This window comes from Cupressus sempervirens, chromosome 3 (assembly GCF_028749045.1).
Source record: "Cupressus sempervirens isolate cs-2001-9-10 chromosome 3, ASM2874904v1, whole genome shotgun sequence".
NCBI classification, from domain to species: Eukaryota; Viridiplantae; Streptophyta; class Pinopsida; order Cupressales; family Cupressaceae; genus Cupressus; species Cupressus sempervirens.
This window is the reverse complement of record NC_143120.1, coordinates 184,058,757-184,085,276: the sequence shown is the minus strand read 5'-3', so window position 1 is coordinate 184,085,276 and position 26,520 is coordinate 184,058,757. Positions and strand designations below refer to the sequence as shown.

The following is a 26,520-nucleotide window of genomic DNA, read 5'->3' as shown; positions in this document are numbered from 1 at the left end:
TGTCAATCATTGGAGAATTACAATAAATTACAATAATTCTCCAAGATCCCTCAAGATCCAACTCAAATCCCAGCTAGCCCAGATCTGTAACACAACAACAATCTGGTAGAAACCTCCAAGATCTCAACTTGTGCTCAGAAGTCACCATGTAACCTCCTTGTTCCTAAACCGCAGCCACTAGCTCTTCTCAAAAACTCCTATTCCAGATTCCAACTTGAATCTTTGCTCTCTAGCTCCCACACTGAACTGAATTGCCTTCTCCTTATCATTGCTTAAGACACTACCCAAGCCTCCTTAAATAGCCAACTAAGCCACAAATCGGCTAGTCAAGCATTTAATTACAATATAGGTCCACCTTGGAAGAGTAAACCAAAACTCTAACAAACATGAACAAAACTATATACAAAGTTATATTTAGGTCCACACATGACCCAATAACATGTCCCTCTCTTAACAAGAGCCCATTTCATCCTACGAAACCACACAAGATGAAAACTCCACACGTTTCACGCGAAATTGTCCGAAAATCGATACCCGAGCAAAATCGTGATATCTCCTAGCTCTGATTGAATTAGAACTTGTGCTTCGAACTGAAGGTAGTAGTTTAGGTCCTCTACAACCCATTAAGTGCGCAAAGGTTGATTCCTCAAGAAGTACTGCGCATCCATCCTGAAAGTCATGTATAGAAACCCGTTGTGAAACTGGTAGAAAATTGATGCGTTAGCAGAATGGCCATATCTCCCAAACCATGATGAATTACAACTTGCGCCTTGGACCATAGATAGTAATCTAGGCCCTCTTGAATTCCTGAAATTTGCAGCCTCTAACTCATTGCACAAAACTAGTTACACCACCCACAACAGGCACCCAGAAACCAAAAAACACAGCGCTAGCAGCAAGGAAAAAACAACTCAAACTTTAACATGATAACTCCAATCTCTATGCGCACATAGGACAAGGTTCCTCAATGTGTCTCCAACACATCCCCAATCACGCAAACCTCAACTCCACCAAAATCCAAGCTCGATGCTCCTGCATCCGATTGCTCATGATTTTCATATGGATGAGGATTTGCATATGGTTGTTGATATAGATCTGAATTCATATGTTGTTGCTGAGTTGATTGAGGATATGGATGTTTCTATTGATGTGGAGTTTATTGTTGCTGGTGTGGATTCACTAGTTGCTGATTTGGTTTTGGATCTACATGATATTGCAGATCTGTATGTTCTTGATTTTCCTATGGTTGACATGGTTGAGGATTTACACGTTGTTCTTATTGGGGATTTGAACTTACATGTTTCTGACTTGGTTTTGTTGTTACATGATGTTGCTAACATGGAGTACATGTTTGAGGATATTGTTGTTACTGGTTGTGATCCATTGCAGAGATTCTTGGTGAAGCATTATGTTTAGTTTGTTCTTAGGAGTGAGCATGTTGATTGGGTTGCTGAGATTCATTTGATTATGATGTTTTAGTGGATGAAGCATAGATGGTTGATTTTCAAATTTGCTCTATTGACTTTGATGGAGTGTAAGCCTTTGGTAAAGATGAAGTTGGTTGCAGATCTTTCTTTGGGCATCAAAGTATGGGACACACTTTTCTATTTACCTGGGGAGTCTAATACACGAGCATCGAGCTTGGATTTTGGTGGAGTTGAGGTTTGCATGGTTGGGGATGTGTTGGATAACTATTGGGGAACCTTTTTCTCATGATTGCATAGAGATTGGAGTTATCATGTTAAAGTTAGAGTCGTTTTACCTCACGGCTGGAGCTGCATTTTCTGGTTTCTGGGTGACTGTTGCGGGCCGTGTAACTAATTTTGTACAATGATTCAGAGACTACAAATTTTAGGGATTGAAGAGGACCTAGAGTACTATCTATGGTACAAGGCACAAGTCCTAATTCACTATAAGTTGGGAGATATGGCAATTCTCCTGGAGTATCGATTTCTGTCAATTTTTGCGGTGGGTTTTTGTGCGTGACTTTCGGGATGGATGCACAGATATCCTTAATAAATCAGCCTTTGCGCACGTAAGGGGTTGTAGAGGACCTAAATTACTACCTTCAGTTCAAAGCACAAGTTCTAATTCAATCAGAGCTAGGAGCTATCGTGATTTTGCTCGGGTATCAATTTTCAGACAGTTTCGCGTGAAACGTGTGGAGTTTTCGTCTTGCGGGATTTCGTATGAGGAAATGGAATCTTGTTAGGAGAAGAACATGTTATTGGGTCACATGTGGACCTAAATATAACTTTGTACTTAGTTTTGTTCATGTTTGTTAGAGTTTTGGTTTACTCTTCCAAGGTGGAACTATATTGTAATTGAATGCTTGACTAGCCAACTTGTGGCTTAATAGCTGGCTATATAAGGAGCATGTGTTGATGAAGAAATCATTATGGGATGAGTGTGGATCATGAGGATTCGATATCATCAGTAGAGGAATAGTTGAGATAGCGCCTTTGGAGAAAAGCTAGTGGCTGCGGTTTAGAAACAAGGAGGTTGTTTGGTGGCTCACGAGCACAAGTTGAGATCTTGGAGGTTTCTACTAGATTGTTGTTGTGTTACAGATCTGGGCTAGCTAGGATTTGAGTTGGATCTCGAGGCATCTTGAAGAACTATTGCCATTGCTTTGTATTTGGCCATAACCGGGAAAGCCTTACAACCCGACACATTGACTATAATCAGTTGTTTTTATGAATAAAGAGTTGTGAATTAGTATCAGATCTTGTGTTATTGTTTATATTCCACTATGTGGTTATTTGCTGGGGGCTAGGACATCTCCATTGGGGATTCTCATGCCTTGCACTGCATCAATGTACCAGGAAAAAGAGAGTAAATGGGCAAATATACTCTATCATAAATATTAACTGGAACAGATCCATTATTATTTTTTAGAACAAAGAACCCACCTAAATATCACACATGGAATTTCATGATAAAATGCCACCCCATTATTAGCAACAATTTAACCTAGGATGTAGGGAAAGGCAACGAAGCATTATTCTCAGAAGACTCTAGGGATGGTCTACCATCTCCTGATAGCTGTGACTTATCTAGAAACATCAAGAACACCTTAACTCAATTATGGGGGTCACAAGTTATCAATTGTAGAAATAAGATAGAAGAGAATGATGAGGATATTTATGAATGGAAATCTCTGGACAGCATTAATCTCACCGTGCAAGAGAAAGAGGAATTTAAAAATTTCTTATGCAACAGACATCTAAATTATAAGAATAGACAAGATAAGCTAATCTGGGGTCTTTCAAATAATAGGAAATATAGTGTAAGGAATGGATATGATCTACTAATCAACTTAGAGAACTGGCAAGAAACTAGTATACCCCTTAACTTATGCTGGGACATAGCATGCCTACCTAAAGAAGGAATTTTCTTATGGACAGCAATACAGAAGAGAATTTTAACAGTAGATAGATTCACTAAATTGGGATTTGAAGGCCCTTTGAGATGTATCCTTTGTAAGAATGCCGCAAAAACAGTAGAACATCTTCTTTGCTAGTGGTTGTTCTTCAAAAAATGCTGGTAATGGCTAATTCAAAAAATAAATTGGCAATCCCCATTTCCTAAACACCTATCTAATCACCTAATAAGCTGGCCGACAAGAGAAAACAAAAGAGTCTATAACAAACTATGGAACATATCGCCTTCTATTTTATTACGGGAAATCTGGAAGGAGAGGAATAAGAGAATCTTCAAACACTCATCATTAGAATTACCCTCATTTCTTAACAAAGTAGAGGCTTGCATTACGGAAGTCATAAACAGTAACCTTAGGAAAGTACCCAAAGAAGAAGGTTGCTTGACGAACTAAAACGCAAAAATGAAACAAAATTGGAACAAACTCATAAACCCGCCACTAATATATAAGAAATAAAACTTTCAAGCAAGAAAAGAATGTAAATGGCAACCCCCCCTAAAAACTAGACTAAACTCAATTTTGATGGAGCTTCAAGGGGCAACCCAAGAAAGGTTGGATTAGGATGTATCATTACTCGGGACACTGGAGAATGGTTGGTCAAACGAGAAAAAACATTAGGCACCTCAACCAATAACATAGCGGAATTAGAAGCCCTGAACGAAGGGCTAAAATTAAGTAGAGAACTAAATATCAAGAAATTAGTAATTGAAGGAGATTCTCAGATTACCTTGAATGCACTCAGGAAACACTTGACACCAAACTAGAGGATCAATTCCAATCTAGAACCAATTTTAAATGTATTAGATAGGTTTGAAGAAATAAGAATCGAACATATATATAGAGAAAAAAATAAAGCAGCTAATCAAATAGCAAATCAAAGGGCAGATGGCGTAGAAATAATAATAAAGGATTCTCAAATCAACTAAAATTTAATATACCCTGCCTAAGTTTTGCCCTAGATGCATCCTCAAATATTAATAACCCAAAACTAATCACTTGCTTTTAACTCTTTTCCCATAATATCTTAATATTTCTAAACTTCCTAGACTTCGAGTATTAAATCTAACATCTATAGCCATTTCTCAACATTGGGACATCTTGTATAAAGTCACAAGTCATAATCTTGTATAACCTACACAATTGATAAAATTAGTAGATGTGATTTTAAAATTACAATGATTATATGTGGACTTGTTATAAACCTTTAGAGTGTTGGCGTATATAATTGACTCAATTTCTGGAGCCTATTATCATAGGTTTAACTTGGCTATCTCCAATGTCGAATCATCATTTCTCAATATGCTCTTGGTTTGGAATTATTAACTTTGCCATCTGTTCCTTTGTCAAGCGTTCATCATTTTTCGTTATAATCAATTCCTCTTATCGGCATCTCAATCTTCTAGATTGTTCTAGGTTGCTCTGCTGCCATTTAAGGGTTGGCCGCTCCTCTTCTCGCTTCCCCCCTGAAAGTTTGTCTTGGAGATCCCTTCAAATTTTTTTGTTCTCAGATTGGTGCATTTTTAGTATGGAAGTCGCATTTATTTGTTTCATACTAGTGAGGCTAGAACTATGGCTTTTAGGGGTCCGGTCAAGCCTAAACACTAGAATCGAATTCTCAATCCAATTGATGATATGACCAGAGTTGCTTTCTACAAAATCTTGGGGGAAAGGGTTTTTTATTATGAATTCACCTAGCGTACCAATTGTTCAATTCTGGGGTCGTTCATAGTATGTTTGGCAAAAGCCCAAATTGACCATTAGGATATTATTCATTTATGCTTCAATCTTTTTGATCCAACCTGGCTGGAAGGGTTGGAAAATACAATTCTTAGCATTAATAAAATTTTGAAAATACCCTATGTTGAGGTTTACATGGTGCATCCCCCAGGTAGCTTTGTTCATGCAATCGTGCCTACACGCCCAATTTTGCACATCAGGGACATTAACCTGTTCAATAGAGAATGGCTTAAAATGTTGGCAAGTATCAAATTTCTCCTGGAATGGAGAGGAATAGTGGAAGTTCAAAGCCAAGATTGGCCTCTCGACTATCTGAGAATTTTTTACTCTTACATAGAACCAGGAGTAGATTTCTCTGACCTCAGCAGATTAGAGTTCACTTTGCCAAACTTCAAGAAGTAAAGCCGAGAGAAAATCGCTTTTGAGCTAGCACCAAGATATCGGGTCGTCAACATTGAAGAACTGGAAGACCTCATCATGGTCTATTGGAAGACACTCAATCTTTCCTAAGTTCTTATTTCTCTATTCTTCTATACATTTTGGTTGCTGATTTTGTTTTCTCCCTTTCGTGGTACATGCAGACTTCTTTTCCATGCTTGGCTGTCAAGGGTAAAATTCCTATCAGGGTGGTCTCGTTCGTTTCTTTATATCTAGTCGGTTTGGGTTTCTAATCATCTGATAGGGCTATTTTGTAATGGACAAGCCTATCATTTTGTAATCATCCATAATTGTATCTATTAATATACTCCCTTACATTCTTAACAATTTTGGTCTCAATATGAATAGATGATGTTCATCCTTTTCCTTGTTTATCATTTTCGCTTCACTCTCTTATTTTAAAAACTAAGAATATATAACAAAGAGATTTGTATTCTTCGGCATGGATGAAAGATATATGATTAAAGAGGAATTTTAGGCATGGGATGGGAGACCTATACCAGATCCCACTTTGTTGGTACCTCCCATCTCGGAAATGGATTTAGACACTCAAAATAAGGTTTCATCTTCGCCTGATGACTCTTGTCAGATAACTAATCTAATATAACTATAGTTGAATTCTTCTTTAGATATGGTTAAAGGTCAATCTCATGTAAGCGATGCATTTTTCTTATTCTTATAGCTCACATTACTTCCAGTAGATCACAACTAGGTAATTTTAATCAATTGGATTATAAGTAACTAGCAGACCCAATGTGAGATTAGGAAAGCATAGAGTTATCATCAGACCTAGGTAGGGTAGCAGGTAACATTAATTCTACCATGATCTCTATAAGATGGCTAATAACACGACAGGCCTTTAAACCAAGTCTCTAAGGTAAATTTTCGAGACTAAATTCAGGAAGTTGTTATCTTACGAGAGTGGCGTAATAACTAAGTCTCCTTTTTAAGCAGTCCTCTTGTTTTATTTTTCCTTCTCTGTCTTCTTTCTGCCACCCTTCATCTGAGCAGTGGTCGTCGTCGTTTCAAACACGTTGCTCTCTCCCCCTGCTTCCCCAAACCAAAGTTTGGGCACCTTTAGTCATTTTCGATCTTTCTTTCAATCTCTCCCAACCATCTTTAGTTTTTTATTTGTGTTTCTCGTCTCTCTCTTAGCGCTCTCTCTAGTATTTGTTTTATCAGTTTCCCTTTCTCTAGTTTGATAGTCCTAATATATATTTACTTAATAGAGTTTTTTAATAGGCCAAAATGTAACTCAATATTTTTGATTACTCATATTTCAAATCTTATACTAATCTAAATATAAGATGTACATTACATAATTAAATTCTCAGGGTAATATCTATTATACTATGTAAAGTACGAGCAAGTTTTTTAGAGAGAATTTGAGGACTAATATGTAAATGCAAGCTTTAAGTGTCTTAAGATGCAAGGATACAGGAAGGAACTTATAACAAACAGCCAACTCATAATCAAGATGATGAAGGCATTCATCTTGGAAATCCATAGCACTTTTAACAACCAATCTAGAGCTTCTTCCAATTATTTTTTAAAGACGGATAATAAGGAACACCTTTCTCAGACATTTTCTGATCTTGAAGGCATATGTTTTTTAAACTCATATAGAATAGTGCCACGAAGTTATAAAAAGATAATGTACCAAAAGGATATAAACCTCAAGATATTCTGAAACTGGGGTATGCCCCTTTTACTTCTATGTTCTATTATGTGCTGAGGTTCTGGGCGAGACTGGAGGTTTTCTTCTTCATTCTTTCCTACCAATGCCCATTTGAACGGAGATATGTGTATTTTATTTTATTTATTTTTAATATTGTTAGAGTGGGATTGCCGTTGCACCAAAAGACCGATCTATCAATGACCGATACGACGACTCAAATTATAGTACACAAGAAGCGGTTAAGCCTTTGTCACGAATCCTGAGGGGAGTGCTGAATAAATTTCCAACAATCTTCCCCTCAGTGTTACCCAAGGGTCTACAGATTCAAACCTATGACCAAGCTATGATACCACTTGTTAGAGTGGGGTTGTCGTTGCACCAAAAGACCGATCTATCAACGCCCGATACAACCACACAACTTATAGTACACAAGAGGCGGTTAAGCCCTTGTCACAAATCCCGAGGGGGCGCTGAATAAATTTCCAACAAATATATCACATTAGGCTTCGGTCATTTACAGATCAAAAAATAAATAAGATCTAAAAAATAAATTTAATAATAATAAAATTATAATGAATGAATAAATAAATAAAATTGACTACAAGAGGTAATGTTGTAGAAAGTAAATAAGTAAATAAATAATATAAGTTAACTAAATCTAATGAAAAAGAGGAGACTACATTTCAAAATGGAAGAAAAGAAAAGGAAGAAAATATATGAGTAAAATAAGGAAAAATGGAAGAGGAGATTAATGTGAAGAAAATCAGGAAATGACTTTCTCAAAAGATATCACTAATATTGAAAGGATGTGACTCTTCGAAAGGGTCATAATTATGAATGGTTGCAACTCTTTAAAAATGTTGTAATTATAAAGTATTGTGACTTTTGAAAGGATTATGATTATGAAGGGTTGTGACTTTTCAAATGGATTATGATTATATAGGAGAAAATAAATACAATGAGATTTCTTTGAAAGGAGAATGAAATAAACAATCTTGTATGATTCTAAGATCTATCATATCTATATGATATAAATATTTATATATATATATATATGAATATTGATCATATATCAATATAGGATAACTATTGTGTATTAATATCAATTACAATAATGAGATCGTAATATCAACTATAATAGCAAAATCAGAAATATATATCTACATTTCAATCCTACTACTATTTGGCTAAGAAGGGGGGGTAAAGTGTTACCAAAGAAGACGTTGTATAAATTCAATCTAATGGATCTTATTCCAATAGAGGTTAGGGGTGAGCATTAAATCTTCATGAAACGGACTTGGACCTATAAACACTGAGGGAGTCCATAGATGGCGTCTAGCAACTTCGATAGCATCTATATCCTCAGATCATAAATCCAAATTATAATATCATTTGAGTTATAACTATAATTACTATTATGAACATCACAATTGATTAAAAAAGTGCCAATCATGACTCGCCCTAAAAGGGAACATCACAGACTTAGATACATCTTTCCAATCTATGAATAAGATCACGCAAAATTAGTAGTCTGAGAAAAAAAGAACACAGTGATCAATAACACTAAACTTGCTTAAGAAACATCAAAGCGTATTTGCAAACCTCTAACAAATAATCAAATACAACCTTCAAAAATTCTTTGACAAGAGACGAATATGTCATGTTTGATTATAGTATGCATGCAATAATATTTTAAAAGTTCACTAAAACAAAGCTATCCAATAAATTCACTTTAATGGGGTCTAAACTAGTGTTACCAGCCTCAGACTCGACTTAGACTCGATCAAGCCCAAACTGGGCTTGGACTCGATCTCGGCAACCGGACTTGGCAAGGACTCAACAAATTAAAAAACCCATGAAATGAAAAGATTTTTAACGATTTTAAGTTTTTTTAATGCATTATTTAGCTAATTAACATCAAATACACAATAATTGAGATAAAAAGAAGCTACTTTGCGCACATATACAACTTTTCATAGAGCACGTAAGTATAAATGCGAATTTTTGAAAGAAATTACTTAAAGTTAAACTAAATAACATAATAGAAATCTGAAATATAATGTAATTGTCAAATGTCTACAATATCCATGGAATCAAAAGTTCAAAACATATATCAAAAGAAAGGCTCATAGTAGCCTATGTCCGCCTATGAGTACGCCTAAGATAGGTCATGGAAGACTCTAGAGCCATCCTCTCTCCCAATGTCTGAGGTTGAACCTCAATGTCATGCTCATCATGGTCATCCTCCTCATCCTCATACTCATCCTCATAATCCTCATCATCAGAGTCGGATCCATCACTCTTGGCCTCAAGGTCCTACACTTGGTCTCCTCGTGCTCTAGCCTCCTCCACTACCATTGCCACTGCCTCTACCTCTCGATCCACCTAATCAAACCACTCCAAGTCTTCATCACTTATACCCTACTTATATCATCAACCTTCTTCTTTCTCTATTCTTTGTGTTTGCAAGTGATAGAATGACCTTTTTAGGTATTACTTATGATTTACATACCAAACAAACAAAGAAAAACATTATAAAAAAAAAATGGTCCTTTTTGGATGCTGATTGTCGGCCGAGTCAGGCTGACAGGAGCCAAGTCCGAGTCAAGAGGCCATTTGCCTCGTTTTGCTTGGCTCGCTGAGTCCTGTAACACCAGTCTAAGCACTAATTGGAATGGACCTTGTGACTTGCAAATTACAAATTTAATGACCCTGACATAAACATGACAGGTATAAAAATTTAAAATACAAATGTGTATATGATAATGATAAAAACAGCATACTAATTTTTTTGTCTCCTCCATAGTTAGGACGAAAAGATCCCAAATTTTCTGCTTCAAGTAGCTATTATTATTTTTTCAAGTGAGATTGACAAATCCACTTGTAATTGTCAAGAAAAGCTACCTTTTATATCAGCGAAGACTGTTTACTTCTTTTTTCTGGTAATGTGAATTTTATTATCAAATATAGTATCCTTTAAGAATTGAACAGCTGAAACTCTAGAATAGTATACTTCATAAGCATAATCTATACCAATGATTACATGGAAACCGATAAAAATTTGCAATGAATTCTAGAATACTGTCCTCCATAAGCATAAGGTCAATAAAATTTTAAAATGTCCATAGTGACACATCTTGAATGCCTGAATGGATCATCATACCCAGGCAAAAAGCATCAGGACTAATTATTGGCATTGGCATAAAAGCATGAGGACCATATCTGAAGGTTTCAAATTGGGATCATGTCAATTGTTGATCCTTTGTGTGTATTGCTGACATAATGTTTATTACTCAAATTGTTTTGAGATCCATTTGTTATCGTATCACTAATTTTCACATGTACTCTTGCAAGATGCTCTATGAAGGCAATGGCTTGATTGTGCTTCCTTTGCTCATTTTAGAAAGATAGCAAACAGTGGTTGAAAGGAAGTGCAAAAAGTGTTGAGGGTTTTAACAAATTGGATATCTAAAATGGGGATGTTCTATGGAAGCAGTTGATGCCCAATCATAGATGAATGTACTTTTTATTAAATTGGTAACTTGCAATTCACAAGGACCTCATTAACAATTTCCCGTGGCCTATGAATACCTGAATGAAAGGATGTATAAAGAAGTGATTCACAGACAATTGACAAGTAATCTCCATATTGGCCACCAAATGGCTAAAGAATAAAAGGTCTCAATCCAAGATTTTTAGAACATGGTAACAAAGGGTTGTAGCTGAAAAAGAATCAATGGTTTAGAATTTTTTGATAACATCAATTCGCATTTGTTGTACTCCTACTGAGACAACCCTATTAGTATTGACCCATATCAAGAGCTTCATTTTAATGCAGGTACAAATCAAGACCCATGGAAAATGGAGGAGTTTTGACCATGACAAATGAAAGCATATGTAAGTACCAAAACCTAGTCCAAGAATTCCAAAATGCTAAAAGAACATTTTGTGGAGAAAACCTACAAGTGAAATTGGTTTTTCATTCTAAACCTCCTAGTGCAATTAAATTTTGGAAAAAGCTACTCAAGCCTAGAGTTCTGAAGGTTCTCCACAACATGCTGAGTCAAGCAAGAAAGTGATTTTTTTTTTAAAGATTACAAGGTCGTTTATGTTAGAAACACCCAAAATGGCAGCTAAATGTTGCACAAAGCATGTTGAAATGGCTTAAGGCAAAATGCCAAATGCACCAAATTGGCTTCAATGAAAAAAATAATAAGATGGATATTAATAAAGTCAACAACTAAATGCCAAAAGAAATAGAAAATGCAAAGGTTATAAGGCAGTGGCTTATGCACGCTAGCCATGCCAAAGTGGTCACTTGGCACATATGCCAAGAGTGCGAAAAGGCACATCACAAGTGCCCTTAGTCATTTGGAGGTTGGCCAATAAAACAATTAAAAAAATAAGGCACAAACACATTCAAGTACTCCATGTGCCTGCCATGCTTGGGAAGGAAGAATAAAATTTGTCAGTGGAAGCTTGAAATCTCACAAGAATTTACAGAAAATTTGTTCATCTAGTAAACAAAGAAACCCACTAAAAGGTGATTTGAGGAAGACTTATAGCTAGTTTTTCAAGATTAGATAGAGAAAGAGATGTACGCATCAATACATTTAAGGCAAAAAAATTGTGGGTAGATTTCTCTACTTTCAGTGCTTTTATTCTCATATACAATTATCTGGCTCCTTCACAACACTAAGTAATGTACTTTTAATCAGATTCCCAGTTCTACTTGTAGACTTTTTAACCCCAAACCCGAATTTGCAAATGCAAAGGGTTTTGGATTTCTATACCATAAAAAAACACAGGTGGAGATTATGTACATGATCGATCAAACAGCATCCCTTCAGCCCACTACAAAAAAAAATATCAATACAATGTGATGTCCTCTCTCTATTTCAATTCAAAGTGATTTGGTGATATTCAAGATAATAAAAGAGAGCACCTCATTTGCAAAAGAGTGAGTTGATAGTAAAAACTTGAACGGATGATGAACTAGCTATAAAAATTTGTTCCTCTGGGATTTCAAAAGTGACAACATTCTCTAGCTCCCTAAAATCTTTCAAGCTCATGGAAGCAAAACCATATAACTATTACGATAATAGATAGTTTCTATTTCTATTTAATGGTTATCTATTGTAATCTATTGTAAAAATTAGAATCTTTCTAATATTTAGTTATCTGTTAGCTAGAATAGAATGTTTCCATTCTTAACGATATAATCTCCTGAGGAAACATCATTTATTCATTTGTATGTATTGATCATTTGATCTTTGTCAATATCAAGCAAGTATTTTACCAATTACTTCCTATAATATGGTATCAAAGCAAATACTAATAAAAAAAAATCAATAAAATTTTTCCTAGTCTTTTGAAAAATGATTTTTTTTATGTGCATCATTTTTGGGTTGTGATTTATTTAAAACCCAAATAAGGTTTTTTTGTGCAAGGTGTCGATTTGTGTCTGGTTTGTGCATCCCTCTTCAAGCTACCTACGCAACCCAATCCTCCATTATTGTGGCCTGTTTTTTTTCAAGTCCAAATCGCAAACAAATATTTTGCAAGCCACACATGTAATACACCTTTCTTGGCCCACGATCTAATAGATTCGGTACCAAGCCACAATTGACGGTTTCTTAAGCCATTTTTTCATAATTGAGCCTATTTTTTAGAGATTTTTCCCTAATCATGGTTATTTTCTGCCCTATTGGAGACTTCTCGGGTTTGTACAAACCTCTAAATTTGATTTGTGGCCAGAAGTGTTGGGTTTTTCCACCATTTTACACAATGTAACCTGCATTTTTTTTAGTTTTTTCCAGCCGATTAAGATCATATTTGAATCTCTCAAGTGTTTTGCTGGATGTGAAATCTGATTACAACTTTTAGGTGGGTTTTTCAAGAGCTCAACTAGGTTGTTGTTCTTTTTTTTGGCTGCCTCGATTTTCAAGCCAGCAGATCCAGAATTCAACAACATCTTCCTTCTGGGTTTTTCACGCTCTTTTGGGTACATTTTTTCAAGGTCTTCTGATTTTTTTATCTCAAAGTACGTACCTTCACTGATTTCACACTTTTCATTGAAAAATGTGTTGTGGCATCTTTGACAAATATTTTGCTTGAGGGAAATCAAAAGTTCAATGGTCACAATTATGGCACGTGGAAGTAGCGGATGCTAAAATTCTTTGAATATCGGAATACTGCTCAAATTGTTCTGGGTGTTAAACAGCGTCCAACTACAGCTAGTACTGATCATGACACATGTCAAAATAATCAGGGGGCGATGATGCTTCTCAAATTATCCGTAGTTGATGATCAGCTCCCTCAAATTCCATATAGCAAGACAGTTGTCGAGATATGCAAAGATCTCAAGAAACTTCATGAGACTTCAAACAAAAGTAGGGCCTTCTTTCTCATGAACGCTTTGTTTTCTATTGTCATGGATGAGTGGAAATCACTTTAGGAACACTTTAATAGGATTTAGGAAATCCATGATCAATTGCTTGCAATTGGATGCAAGATGGAGGAAGAGGACATTGTGGTAATAACCCTCAAAAGTTTACCCAAGTCCTACAAGCATTTTATCAAAACTCTCAACATCACTTCTACTGGTGTTGATTTGAAGTTCACATATCTCTACACACTTCTACTATAGCAAGATCGGTGGAAACAACAGTTTGATAGCAATTCTAGCTTCGTAGAGCAAGCCTTTATTGCTAAATTCTTTCATAAGGATAAGGGCAAATCTCACTCACAAAAGTCTTCTCAATAGAAGTCCTTTGCTCCACAATTAGCATACTCCAAGAAAAAGAACATTCAATGCAACTATTGCCACAAGTATGGTCACATGAAGGTTGAATGTTGGAAACCCTTCGCTACCCTATCTAAGCAATATGGTTCATAGCCAAAAGTGAACACTATAGAGCACAGTAAGCAGACAGAATATGTCTTTTACGCCTTCATGGCTAAAAGACTTACGGATCATGTCAAGTCGTCTACCTAGTACACTTATTCAAGTGACTCTCGTCATTTTACCCACCCAAGAGACCAATTCACTAACTACCATCATTTTGCAAATTCAATTATTTTTGGAGGGGAAGTGTACACTATTGTCGGCAAAGGCAACTTTCAGATTCAGTCTGCTAGGAGGAATCACATTTTCCTCGATGTGTGCTTTGTTCCAAGGATGGAACTAAATCTACTCTCAATCAGTCAGTTGTTGCGACACTCTCCACTATTGGATGTCACCTTCAGTTCACATCGGTGCACCATTACAGATAGGAAGGCTCAGTCTATTGTCGCAATTGGCCTTGAGGATCATGGTCTTTTCAGACTTGTTGATTCTAGTGATTCTCAGGACTTAGCCATGGCTGCTCAACAGTCTTCTATCGGTTCACTTTGGCATCAGCAGTATGGGCCCTTAAAAATGCATTATCTCTCTCAACTTACCTGAGAAGAGTTTGTCCTTGAATTGCCAAATATTCAAACTTAGTAGCTTGGAGTTTGTGATGCATGTCAGGCTGGAAAGCAACATCGCACACGTTTCAAAAGTGGAGATTCATGGCGGGGTTAAGGTACTTCAGCTTGTTCATGTTGATATCTACAATCCTATGGCCACTCCTTTTGTTCTTGGGTACAAGTGTTTTTTGTTGTTTGTTAATGATTTCAAGTAGAAAAATGTAAGTATATTTTCTTAAAAAGAAATCATAAGCGTTTAATATATTTCAAAAGTTTAAACCTCTAGTTGAAAAAGAGTTTGGGAAATATGTTATACTTATTGCTCTTAGGTCAGATAATGGGGGGGTTTTGTTCTAATGAATTCTCTAGCTTCTATGATATTCATGTCATCAAGCACTAGTTAAAGACACCACAGCTGAACATTGTAGTTGAATGTCAAAACAGAACAATCACTGAGATGGCTCGCTCCATGTTCAATCACAGACATGTTTCAAAGAAGTTTTGGGCTAAAGCAATTAATACAACAGTTTATCTTTTGAACTGGTCACCCACTGTGGCAATCAAAAGTAAGACTACGGAAGAGGCTTGGTCAATTTGCAAGCCCAAAATCAGTCACCTGAAGGTTTTTGGCTCTCTTGATGTTTGGATTCCTAATGCGTCATGCACCAAGTTCGATGCCAAGAGTCATAAACTCATGCTTGTTGGATACAATAGTAGCCTTCACAAAGCCTACCGCTTCATTGACTCTAAGACATCTTGTCTCCTATACAATTGTGATGTAGTCTTTGATGAGCAGTGAAAACCACTCATACCTATTTCTCTTGTTCCTGATCCAACAGATCAGCCTATGAAGGCTCATGATTTGGGAGTTCGGCTTCCATTAAGTCCAACTAATGAGGGGGCTCCAATAGCTCCAATTATACTAGTGATTCTTGTACAAACACCTCTGGCTTCTCCTACAAGATCACCCAGATTTGTAGATGCTTCACCTGATTTTGATCCAGATTCTTTTGATAAGGAACCTAATCATTGAGCACTTCCTGATACTAATGTTGCTCCTTCTCTCGGCCTAGGTGGTGAGCTAAGACACTTGTTGATCTTCAAGATGATGAGCTCATTGATGGGATAACTACTTGGGAAAAAAAGAAAACCTACAAAGACAACTAATTTTCCTCTCAAAGCCAATATTCAGTGTGTTTGAACCTCAGACATACGTTGGGGCTACTAGAATTCCAAAGTGGGAACAAGCCATGAAATCTGAACACCAAAGCCTGTTGAAGAATTACACCTGGGTCCTTTCTAATCTTCCACCAAGGAAGAAACCCATTGGTTGCAAATGGGTCTACAAAATAAAATACAAGTCTGGCGATACTTTGGATAAATACAAAGCTCGTTTAGTTGCGAAGGGCTTTTCTCAGTGTCAAGGCATTGATTATGAGGAGACCTTTGCTCCTACAACAAAGATAAGCAATATCATATTAGTCCTAGCCATGGCAGCACAATTTGGCCAAAAGGTCCATCAGATGGACGTCAAGAGTGCTTTCTTGAACAGTGACCTACAACAAGAGGTCTACATGACGTAGCTCCTGGTTTCAAGGTTGCTGGTAAAGAACACCAGGCTCTTTGTGGTGTGAAGCAAGCCCCTCGGGCATGTTACATGAAAATTGATAAGTACCTTCAGTGATCAAGGCTTCTAGAGGAGTTCTTCAGACTCAAATTTGTACATCAAGACTACTGATAGTGACATCATCCTTCTAGTCATTTACGTGGATAATTTGATAATCATTGGTAGTTCAGCATTTTTTATAACAGTGTTTATGCCAGTCTTTTGATATGACTGACCTTAGGCTCATGCATTATTGTCTGAGTGTTAAGGTTCGGCAACAATCTTTTGGTATATTCCTTCCTCAATCCAAATATGCCAAGGCTCTGTTAGACAAGTTTCGTATGCAGGATTGCAAATTTGCATCTACACCCATCGAGAAAGGTCTAAAGTCAACAGCCAAGTTTGATTCTCCTCCAGTTGATGATACTACATGCAAGCAACTAGTAGGCAAACTCATCCAGCTCTCTGCCACTAAACCCAATATCAGCTTCGTAGTCAACTACATTTAACGTTTTATGACTGCTCCCAAGGCTGATCATTGGATGGCAGCAAAACGTGTGCTTTGTTATGTGAAGGGCACTGCAGATTATCGACTTCTTTACTCTTGGAGTTCTAATCCTAAACTTAGGGGTTCATAGATTCAAATTGAGAGAAGGTTTTGTTGATGATAAAAGTCAAACTTTGGACATGTGTTCAATTTGGGATCCGATGCCATCACATGGACCAGTAAGAAGAAGCAGGCAATTTCTCTCTCCTTTACAGAGGTTGAATATAGTGGGACGGTTAGGGCAGGTCATGAAGTTGTTTGGCTTCGTCAGCTACTTGGGGATAAGTAGATGTCACCAGCAAGACCGACCACTTTATTTGTTGATAACAAAGGCATTATCAAGTTAGCACGGAATCCAGTCTTCCATGAACGAACCAAGCATGTGGATGTTCACTATTACTACATACAGCAGCTTATTGAAGACGGGACAATAGACTTGCAGTATGTTCCTACAGCTGAACAGACTGCAGAGATTCTTACCAAGCCTCTTGATCAAGATAAGTTTGTCACATTCAGAGGATAGCTTGGTGTAGTGGATAGATTAAGGGATGGTATAACAATAATAGATAGTTTCTATTTCTATTTAAAGGTTATCTATTGTAATCTATTGTAAATATTAAAATACTCTAATATTCAGTTAGTTGTTAGTTATCTGTTAGCTATAATAGAATGCTTATATTTTTGGTGATCGTTTCCTAAGGAAACATTGTTTATTAATTTGTATATATTGATTATTTGATCTATGTTAATATCAAGCAAGTATTTACCAATTACTTCCCATAATAATAACCAAGATATATGGGAAGTTAAAGGTTAGATATGAGCTTGATTCACACTAGAAGCTTTGATTACCTATTAGGTATTCCTACTATAGACGTCATTGTTATGGATGCCATTGCTGTATTCAGGTAGGATGGGATTCAAATAAAGAAGCATGTTTAGTCACATTTCTCACCATTAGTTGGTTGACAAAAGGAATGTTTCAAGGTTCTTGAACAAGTCTCTCATGATTCGTAAATGCATTTGGTTTTGTACTTAGTGGAAAAAAAGTAAGGTTCTATTACAGAGCACTAGTCCTTACCACCTGCAATGATGAGATATGATCAAAATGTCAAGCCAATGGTGCCCTAGCTGTTGTAAGTGTGCAACCTTTGTTAAAAGTAAATACAGCCATAAACCCTATCCTTTATGTTGTAGAAATGGTTGCCAAGGCGATAGCAATTGCTCCCTCAAGTAACCACAAAGTTTTGATCCTTCAATAATGAGCTATGAATAAAAATGCAAGATCCTTCATGGTTGACCTTCAAACTAAAACAAAATTGCAGACCTCCTTTGTGTTAAGTAACATGGATATTTTCTGCAAATGTAATAATATTGCCATTGTTATAAATATTTTCCAAATGCAGATTTGGATCTCATATAAATATGAGAGAAGACATGTCTCATGAAGAGACATGTCTCCAAGGTTTAATCATCATTTAATTAATTAATATATATATTTCATAATAATAATTAGTATAATATATATATATATATATATATATATATATATATATATACACATGTGTATATATATGTATATATATATATAAATATATTTATATGTATAATATATATATATATATATATATATATATATATTATATATATTATATACTATAATATATATAATAATATATATTATTATTACATGAATACGTATATATATAGAAAATGATGATTTACCAACAACAATGTATCTCAAATCGAATTTATCCCACTGAAGCTACAACTTTAACACTCCCTCTTAGCTAGGGAGAATTTGTAAAACACCTTGTGCTCTCAAAAATATGAAGAGATATCGTCTCAATATGATATTTCTAGAACGACATATATAAGGATATCAACATAAATCCTTCAACACACACACACACATACATATATATTAACATATATTACATATGGAATTTGCTTCAATCCACTATGAGGCTAAATTTCTCAACACTCCCTCTTTAGCAAGGAGAGAATTTCAGCTATTATAATACAAGATTTGAATACCACCTTAAGTGTGGTCTATGATAGATTTAAGTTATGGTGTCCGGCAAGATCCAGTGCGAAGAACCATAACAAATTGATTTTCATGGTGTCTCGCAAAATCTGGCCAAAAGAACCATGATGAGCTGATTATCAAAGTGTCCGACAAAATCTGGCCCAAAGAACCATGGTAACACTTGCTCCGACACATTTTGGTGTTAGGAGATAGGTCAACTATTGATAAGGTCGTCACCTTAATATGGTTACCTTCTGGTTGATAGGTCCATTATCATGACTTCCAACACTCCGAGACAACAACTTAATGAAGTCTATCATGATAACAGGTCTACCATTTATAAGATCGTGTTGGTTAACAGTTTGTCTTCCTTATCTTTTTGGTTTATGCCTTGTCTCTCAAACTACCCAATGGCTTGTGGAGGACAAGATGTTAACAGCAGAATGGGTCAATGTAGTAATCTATCAAGGACCCCTGAATTGAAAGGTACAGCTCCCTTATATGAATGCAAGATATCCAATGAATTTTGTCTTTCGATATTTGGGGGTATGCTCTTAACCAAAGAGCATAAGAGGCAAAAACCAAGTTGCTCGACACTTTAAACAACCTAGGCAATTGAAAGGGGGACTAACTCACAACATGCAATCTATTACAACCTAGATGTAAGGAACGGAAACATGCAAAACTAGCTACAACAGTAGGAAGAAAGGAAGAGATGGAAAAATAAGTAATTCACGGATTACACAGTTAGCTAATGTTTTGACAATACCCAAATTGTCTATCTCTCAACTACTCCACACACCAATTTTCGGCTTCCTTATGCAACGAACTATTTAGACACACAAACCACAGCGTACAACACAGAGAACAAACGAGATGCTTATGCTGAAGAAAGTAAGACATACAATCTATTGAAGAGTCCTTTGGGAGCAATGAGTCCTTTGAAGAGGAAAGCAGTGCCGGCAACGACGACGAACCCAACAAGAAAGTACAGGCCCTCCAAAAGGACATGGAGTGAATGAGGAATGAGTTCAAGTCCATGAAGAGAATCACTAGCCGTACAGACGAAGGAGGAATATAGTGTACCGATTGTAAAGAAAAAGGACAAACAAAGGGAGCATGTCCTAAGAAGGCAATGTGCAATATTTGTCTGGTTTTGGGCCATTCTACGAAGGAGTGCCCCTACAACATGAAGACACAAAGTCAATAAATACTCTTCACACTGGAACAACCATCCACCTCTAACACTAATAACGAGACACGAGGGAACAACAATGAAATGAGCCTTGGTTAAGTTATGTGTTAAATAAGCAATAAGTCTTCATTAACAAATCTTTGTAAACAGTTATTCATCAAATCAATTCCTACCATTTATTAAATTAAGAATGAAAATGAACTCTTACTTGTATCATGAAATTATAATATTCATAACCTTGTTTTATAATTCTAATGTCACCCCTTAAAAGCTCATAAAACAATAAACAATGGCATAATTAATAAATAATGTTACCATAACATACTATAAACAAATAAAATAAAATAAACAAATAAACATAAAACAATTAACAAAACAAATCATAATTACCTTTGCAAATAGGCGGGTACCACAAGTCATGTCATTTTTGGGCCCCCGTGCATGATATTTAACGCGGCAATGATAACTAGAAAAGGGGATAGAAAGCGAAGAAGGGAGCAGAGAGTACAACAGTGCAGCAAGCTATGATCAAGCAGCCCGGTCAGCACAGACCCAACAAACAGGTCAAGACGTTGCCAAAAGAGCATTGATTGAACAACCAAGCAAGCGGTGAACTTGGAAAGCAGTGGGCCAGCCACGTCATCAATTGGGCTGTCAAATTAAGCCCTCCACACATCGCATTGATCTCCAAACATAGCTAAGGTACATACGGCCACCGGTGTTAAAATATGAAAGACTATGCTATTTCACACATAACGTTTTATATAATAAGGCAGGGTTATTTAAATTCAGTATTTTCTTATGCCATATACAAGTATATGGTATTAAGGAAAATTATTGTTTATTAAGGTCAAGAGAGTCCTTTGGGAAGAGAGTGGTCTTAATAATTAAAGATCAAGGGAGTCCCATTAGGAAGAGAGTGACCTTAACATAAGGCCGGAATATTCCGTAGTACTTAACATATGCATGTGTCAAGGGCCCTAGATAAAGAATACCTCTTCTCGGAAGGGCCTTAAAGGGAGCACTTCATAGAAGATGGAAAGGTAGCCAAGGGTCTAACGATCCTCGAGAGGGTTATTGATCCCGATATGGAGATGTCTTTAGGGTTGGGTTAAGTTAGAGGGTAGAATAGCGAAAATTTAATCTATTAATTTATGAGTTCTAACAATGGGTCTTGCAGGTAATCTTACCCTAATTAGTAGGGACATTATAAACAACAATGCCACATCTGATGGCTACAAAAACAACCGTCGAGGGGGATGGGGTGGAAATGACAATAGGAATCGGATACAGTATGATTCCAAGGGAAGGCCCATAATCCAATGTCGTGCATGTAGCCAATATGGCCACTTTGCGAGAGATTGCCTGAAGGGTGACACTCCTCAAAAATTGTGTCGATGGTGTGGACCAGGGGGCCATGAAGACACCAACTGCCCAAAACAAGTGAACCTCCTTAACATTGACGAGGAGAAAGTCCTTGTCCTTAGCCGCAACCAAGCCAAGCAAGCAACGTATCCAAATCCCCACACCGAGAAGCAGAGAGTGCAGGAGGCACGGGAAGAAGTAGAAAGGGCAATGAAGGGTACAAAAGATATCAAAGGAACTACTCCTAGACAATCGGAGGGGGAGAACAACTTGGTGAACCAGATGTTGCAAATGGAGGTGCCCATCAGACTTCAAGACCTATTACAAACAGTACCGCAATTAAGGACGACATTATTAAACACTTATACAATCCCGCCAACAGTACCAGAGATGCATGAACAACCAACGTTACCAAGAAGATCGGCCACAAACCCCATGTTGCTGACAGTAGGCAATTGCCACCACCCGGCAGGCAGTTGTCGAGATGGGAATCCTCGGAACCATCCTCATGGACACCATTGTGGATGGTGAGTCTGGGGTGAACGTCCTTCCTGAGGAGACATGGAAGAAACTCGACAAGCCTACCCTATGGCCAACCGCATTCAACCTGCTCAATGCCGACCAGTAGGGGATAAAGCCGTTGGGATTGAACAATCCATCCCAAATACCGTCAAGGTAACATCAATCATTAAATGGGCAATTCCAAATACTGAAGTACAAAGTCAAGAAGCATTTTGATAAGACGGGGTGAGAGAAGCCAAAACTCACACGAAGCAGTGCATAAGGATAGTTGGTGAAGACTTCAGACGTCAAACCCTATATATAGTGCACTCTACCCAAGATTAAGGAACATAGCGCTAAAATATAGGGATATTATTGTAAGTTAAGTTCTAAGATAGTCGACGTCTTGTGTATATATGGCTTCATCCCTCAATTATATTTTGTAGTTGAAAGCAAATGCTTTTGATGGATCACATGGCATCGTTGCCAATGTAAATCTAAATTCCCATATAGTACTTTTTTATTCCAAAAATTCTATTCTATCATCACATTCTTTCAAGTTCAGCCCCACTTCTATATTTGACCACAACTTAAGCTCATTGCCACTGCATTTATGGCTTCACCCCGACATCATCGTTTATTAGCCAACAACAAGGGTTGATTTTTGTGCCTTAAAGAAGCATGCCCTTAGTTAAGAACAACAAAAAGGTATGCCTCCAAGACATGGTAGGATTCCACGCCAAACTGAAATTGGGGAATTACCCTCCACCTCCAATTAAGTTTACAAACCTTTAAAATTCCCAATGCAAACTTCAGAATATTTCATTCTCTGTACATCCATTTCCAATAAAAGCAGAGCAGAATAACATACAACCCGAAACTGTTTGTAACTTCTCATTACAGGTGGCAACTTAACAGTTGAAACCAAATCATTCAAAAATAAAGTAAACTTTGAATGACAAACAGATCGTAGACTTCAAAAAGCATAGTTTTGCCTGATATATGCAATCCATGTATTTCTAGCACAGTGATTTTCTCTCCATAAATTGGCAACTGAAAATCAATTCATCATTGTCCAGTCACTGTAAGTTTGACATGAACATTCAACCACTGCTCTGGAACCAACTAATGCACATAAGGATCAAAGGTAAAACAATAGTCAAGTATTGTCTGCAAGTCTGATTCCCTAGCTCTAGTACAAATTATTTGATAAACATCAATTGTGCACTCAAACTAGGGTTTCACATAATGCCTCCAAATTTCATCCAACTGCTGCATCTTATCACTTTTATGTCTGTATTTGATATCAATGACAAATTCTACGAACAGGTGGAATAGCATTCATGCCTCGTGACACGAATAGAAAGCCAAAAGTAAATATATGGGTGCATAAAAGACACATCAAGACCACTTGTTCAAGCAGGTACAAGCAAACTACTAAGCAAGCAAGAGAAGGACTCTGGTATACATGGTGGGCCCATCTTGTCTCTTCTCCAATCTTTAATATGCTTATGTAATGTTATTGATAGTTTGTCATATGATTATGATGTGAACTAACCCTAAGAATGGATATATAGATGTATATGTGTATTTGTTGTTGAGGATTCAAATGTAGGCTCACAATATTTAGAGGAATATCTACTTGGTAAGATGTGATTGTAACCCTAAATTGTGCAATTGTGATTCTACAGTAAATTAGGAAGGGGGCATCACAGCTTTGTTTATTAGGATATCTTAGCTTGCCAATGAAGAAGAACCAGCTTAAAGTATGTTCCTTTGTCTAAATCATGAATTTGAATTCATGTACATGATCTGAGGGAACTGATTGCAAAGCATATGCAGTTGTTTAATGTTCCATCCAGAGAGAATCACATCACATCATAAACACTTTTTTGTTTTTCACATTCTCTTGCCTAATCAATTAAAATTAAGAAGGCAAACATTGCCAGTGAAATTGTGTACAATGATAATCTAGTCCATGGCGAATGCTGAAAATTCAAATGTATTCTTCGCAATCAAATTTTCCATTACAAAGACATGGGTGAGGTCGTGTCATAACGAATACGAGGTACAGTATCATAACCATAACATAGGGATTGAAAAGATTCCGGTGTAACAAAATATGGAGTATATTCGAAAATGGCATAGGCTTAACAGGGTCCATCCTTTACGAAAGCATAGAGAACGCGTGCACATCTCATCCTAAATTAATAGATTTCAATTCATTCGAAGCTGTAAAAAGAAAAGGTAACGTTATTACCAATGCTGGTGTCTCTGAAATGTTCCAAGAAGTATAAGGGATCGAACCGAGGCAGGTCACAGCCCTGGGGCTGCCAACGCCAGTGCAAAATATCCCTGCCATTTGACTTGTTGTTTGCTATGCAATTCCATCCCTTGAAAATCTCCTTACATTTCTGACTATACCTCATTTTTATCTCTGCATCATAAACCCACCTCCCATCTGAATAATTGCATGTCTTAGCGTTCCATCCCCCGAACTGTTTTTGTTTTTGGGTATCACTACTAGTCTCTCCCACTTCATAGATTTCGTTTTTATTCCAATCGTCTATATGATTTTCTCTCTTCAATGTATCTGAAACAGAGAAAATAAAGAAAAATGCTGTGCAGATGAGGAGAAACAGTGAGACAAGCTTACACGAAAGGATCTGAGATCTTTTACTCTGTTCTTTGCCCCCCATTTCGTATTTCCCTTCCGATGCCGCTGCATATAAAGAACTTTTATTCAGTGAATTGTGCTAAAAGCTTGTGTAAAGGTTTATCGACAAGGTTTTCAATTTGTTCAGACTCCAGTTGGTGAAACGGTGCAGCGAACATTTTTCTTCCCTTCATGTGTGCACTTCAGCTCCGAAGTAAATGCTAGGTAAGAAATCCCGAGTGCGTTGCGGTTCTACTAACAATGTATTTAAGAATTATTAATATATGATTGGATTAATCATAGTTATTTTAGTGGTGGTCTTTGTTGGTTGGTAATTTGAGGTCTTGTGTCTTCGCTAAATTGTCTCATAAGTCTGAACCTTCCAATAAAAAGAAAATTATTAATATAATTATTTTTACATTTTAGTTAATTTTAAAAATACAAAATTTTGACCTAAAATTCAAAAATTAAAAGAAATTAGGAGATTTCTTTTGCAACAAAGTTAGCATAAGCTCTGCAACCTATATGCAGAGCCCATGTGTCGGTATTAACTGCTCTGGCATCTCTAATGGAGTTAGCTTATCTTGGAGACAAATATGCTCTTCAATCTAATTGGAGTAGCAACATGTTTAAAACGAATGTGGTTCCTTCTCTCTCAAATTTGGCATGACCTACTCACTTTGCGGAAAACCATAACCATATCTTGCGGAGAACAAAGAGTGGCAAGACTAATAGCAAGGGAAAACCAACAAATGGCATAAATTTTTCAAGCAAGTAGTCGAAGGATTCCATGGAGTCCCAGATGGCGTGAGGTTTGTCCAATGTGAAGCAAAAGGGTACGAAAAACTTCCAATCAATGGAGATCAAGGTAAATATTTGTCTTCCCCTTATTTTTTTCATTAGGCCTAACGAACATATGACCCCTACCATAGAGCAAGAGAAAGTTAGGCTAAAGGATAGTGTTGTATTTCTTGCATTTTGGATGTTTCCAGTCCGTCGTCTCGAAATTTTCTCTATGACTAGTTACATAAAATTTGGAAACAAAAAATAGGGTTCCATTTTTCATATTGTTGTATGTGACAAAAAGGCATTTTAAAAAAAAAAATCTTTTACAACCCTAAATCCTGGAAGGAGGTTGTGGAGAGATAGTTTTGGAAAGTTGGTTCATGTGATTTTTGCTCTATCATGCCCTTGCTTGCTTGCAACTAGAAATTTACCACCCTTTATGTGGAACCTCCTCCCACGAGAGCTCGAACCCATCCATAAAGTCCTTAGAATTTATAAATCTAATATCCAGATTCCTAATATGGAAATTAGAGTCCTTGTTTCAATCAACCTGAGGTCAGATCTCCCTGAGAATACATGGTGATTTTAAAGACCGCCCCATCTATTGCCTTGTCACCTTTTTGGGAGATACTTATGCATAAGAGAAGGGCATAAGAGACAAAGTCGTCCCCTATTAAAAAAAAGAGTGTTTGTCTTACCTAAGATAAATGTTGCTTTGTTAAACACATGAATGGTCTTGTCAAAGTTGCTTGCTCTAACAAAAACAACATTCTATCCATCCCCTCTTCACCCCCATGCAATTGGAGAACTCGTATCAAATGTGTGCCTCCCTAGACCCTAGATGCCCTTAAAACCATTTTTGATCTCTCACTTGCCCCCCCCCCCCAGCCTCTATTAACTATGTTCTTTCTATTTGCATGATCTTCCCCAACCCTAATCCTTGGACATTGGCCTGCAAACCAAGTGTGAGAAACAAAGACATGGGAAGTTGAATGCATAATAGCTAGCCTTGGAATGAATTTAAAAGAAGGTTGACCAAGTTAAGAAAACCAATCCTTCCCTTCTTTCCTCAGTCTCCATCCATGAGA

The 26,520-nt window shown here is 36.8% G+C and overlaps 1 protein-coding gene across 7 annotated transcripts in view; it reads right to left on the bottom strand.

Moving 5' to 3' along the window:
- Window positions 1-24,899, bottom strand: part of TBL13 (TRICHOME BIREFRINGENCE-LIKE 13) — a 123,839-nt gene extending 98,940 nt beyond the window's left edge. For all 7 annotated transcript variants that reach the window (XR_016362041.1, XM_089818906.1, XM_089818909.1 and 4 more), the window contains exon 1: window positions 24,251-24,899. Coding sequence is in view for 6 of the 7 variants with exons in the window: in XM_089818906.1 (XP_089675032.1) it covers window positions 24,251-24,689 (439 nt within the window). In the remaining variant the exon portion in view is untranslated. The remainder of the gene's footprint in view (window positions 1-24,250) is intronic.
- Window positions 24,900-26,520: the final 1,621 nt, after the last annotated feature.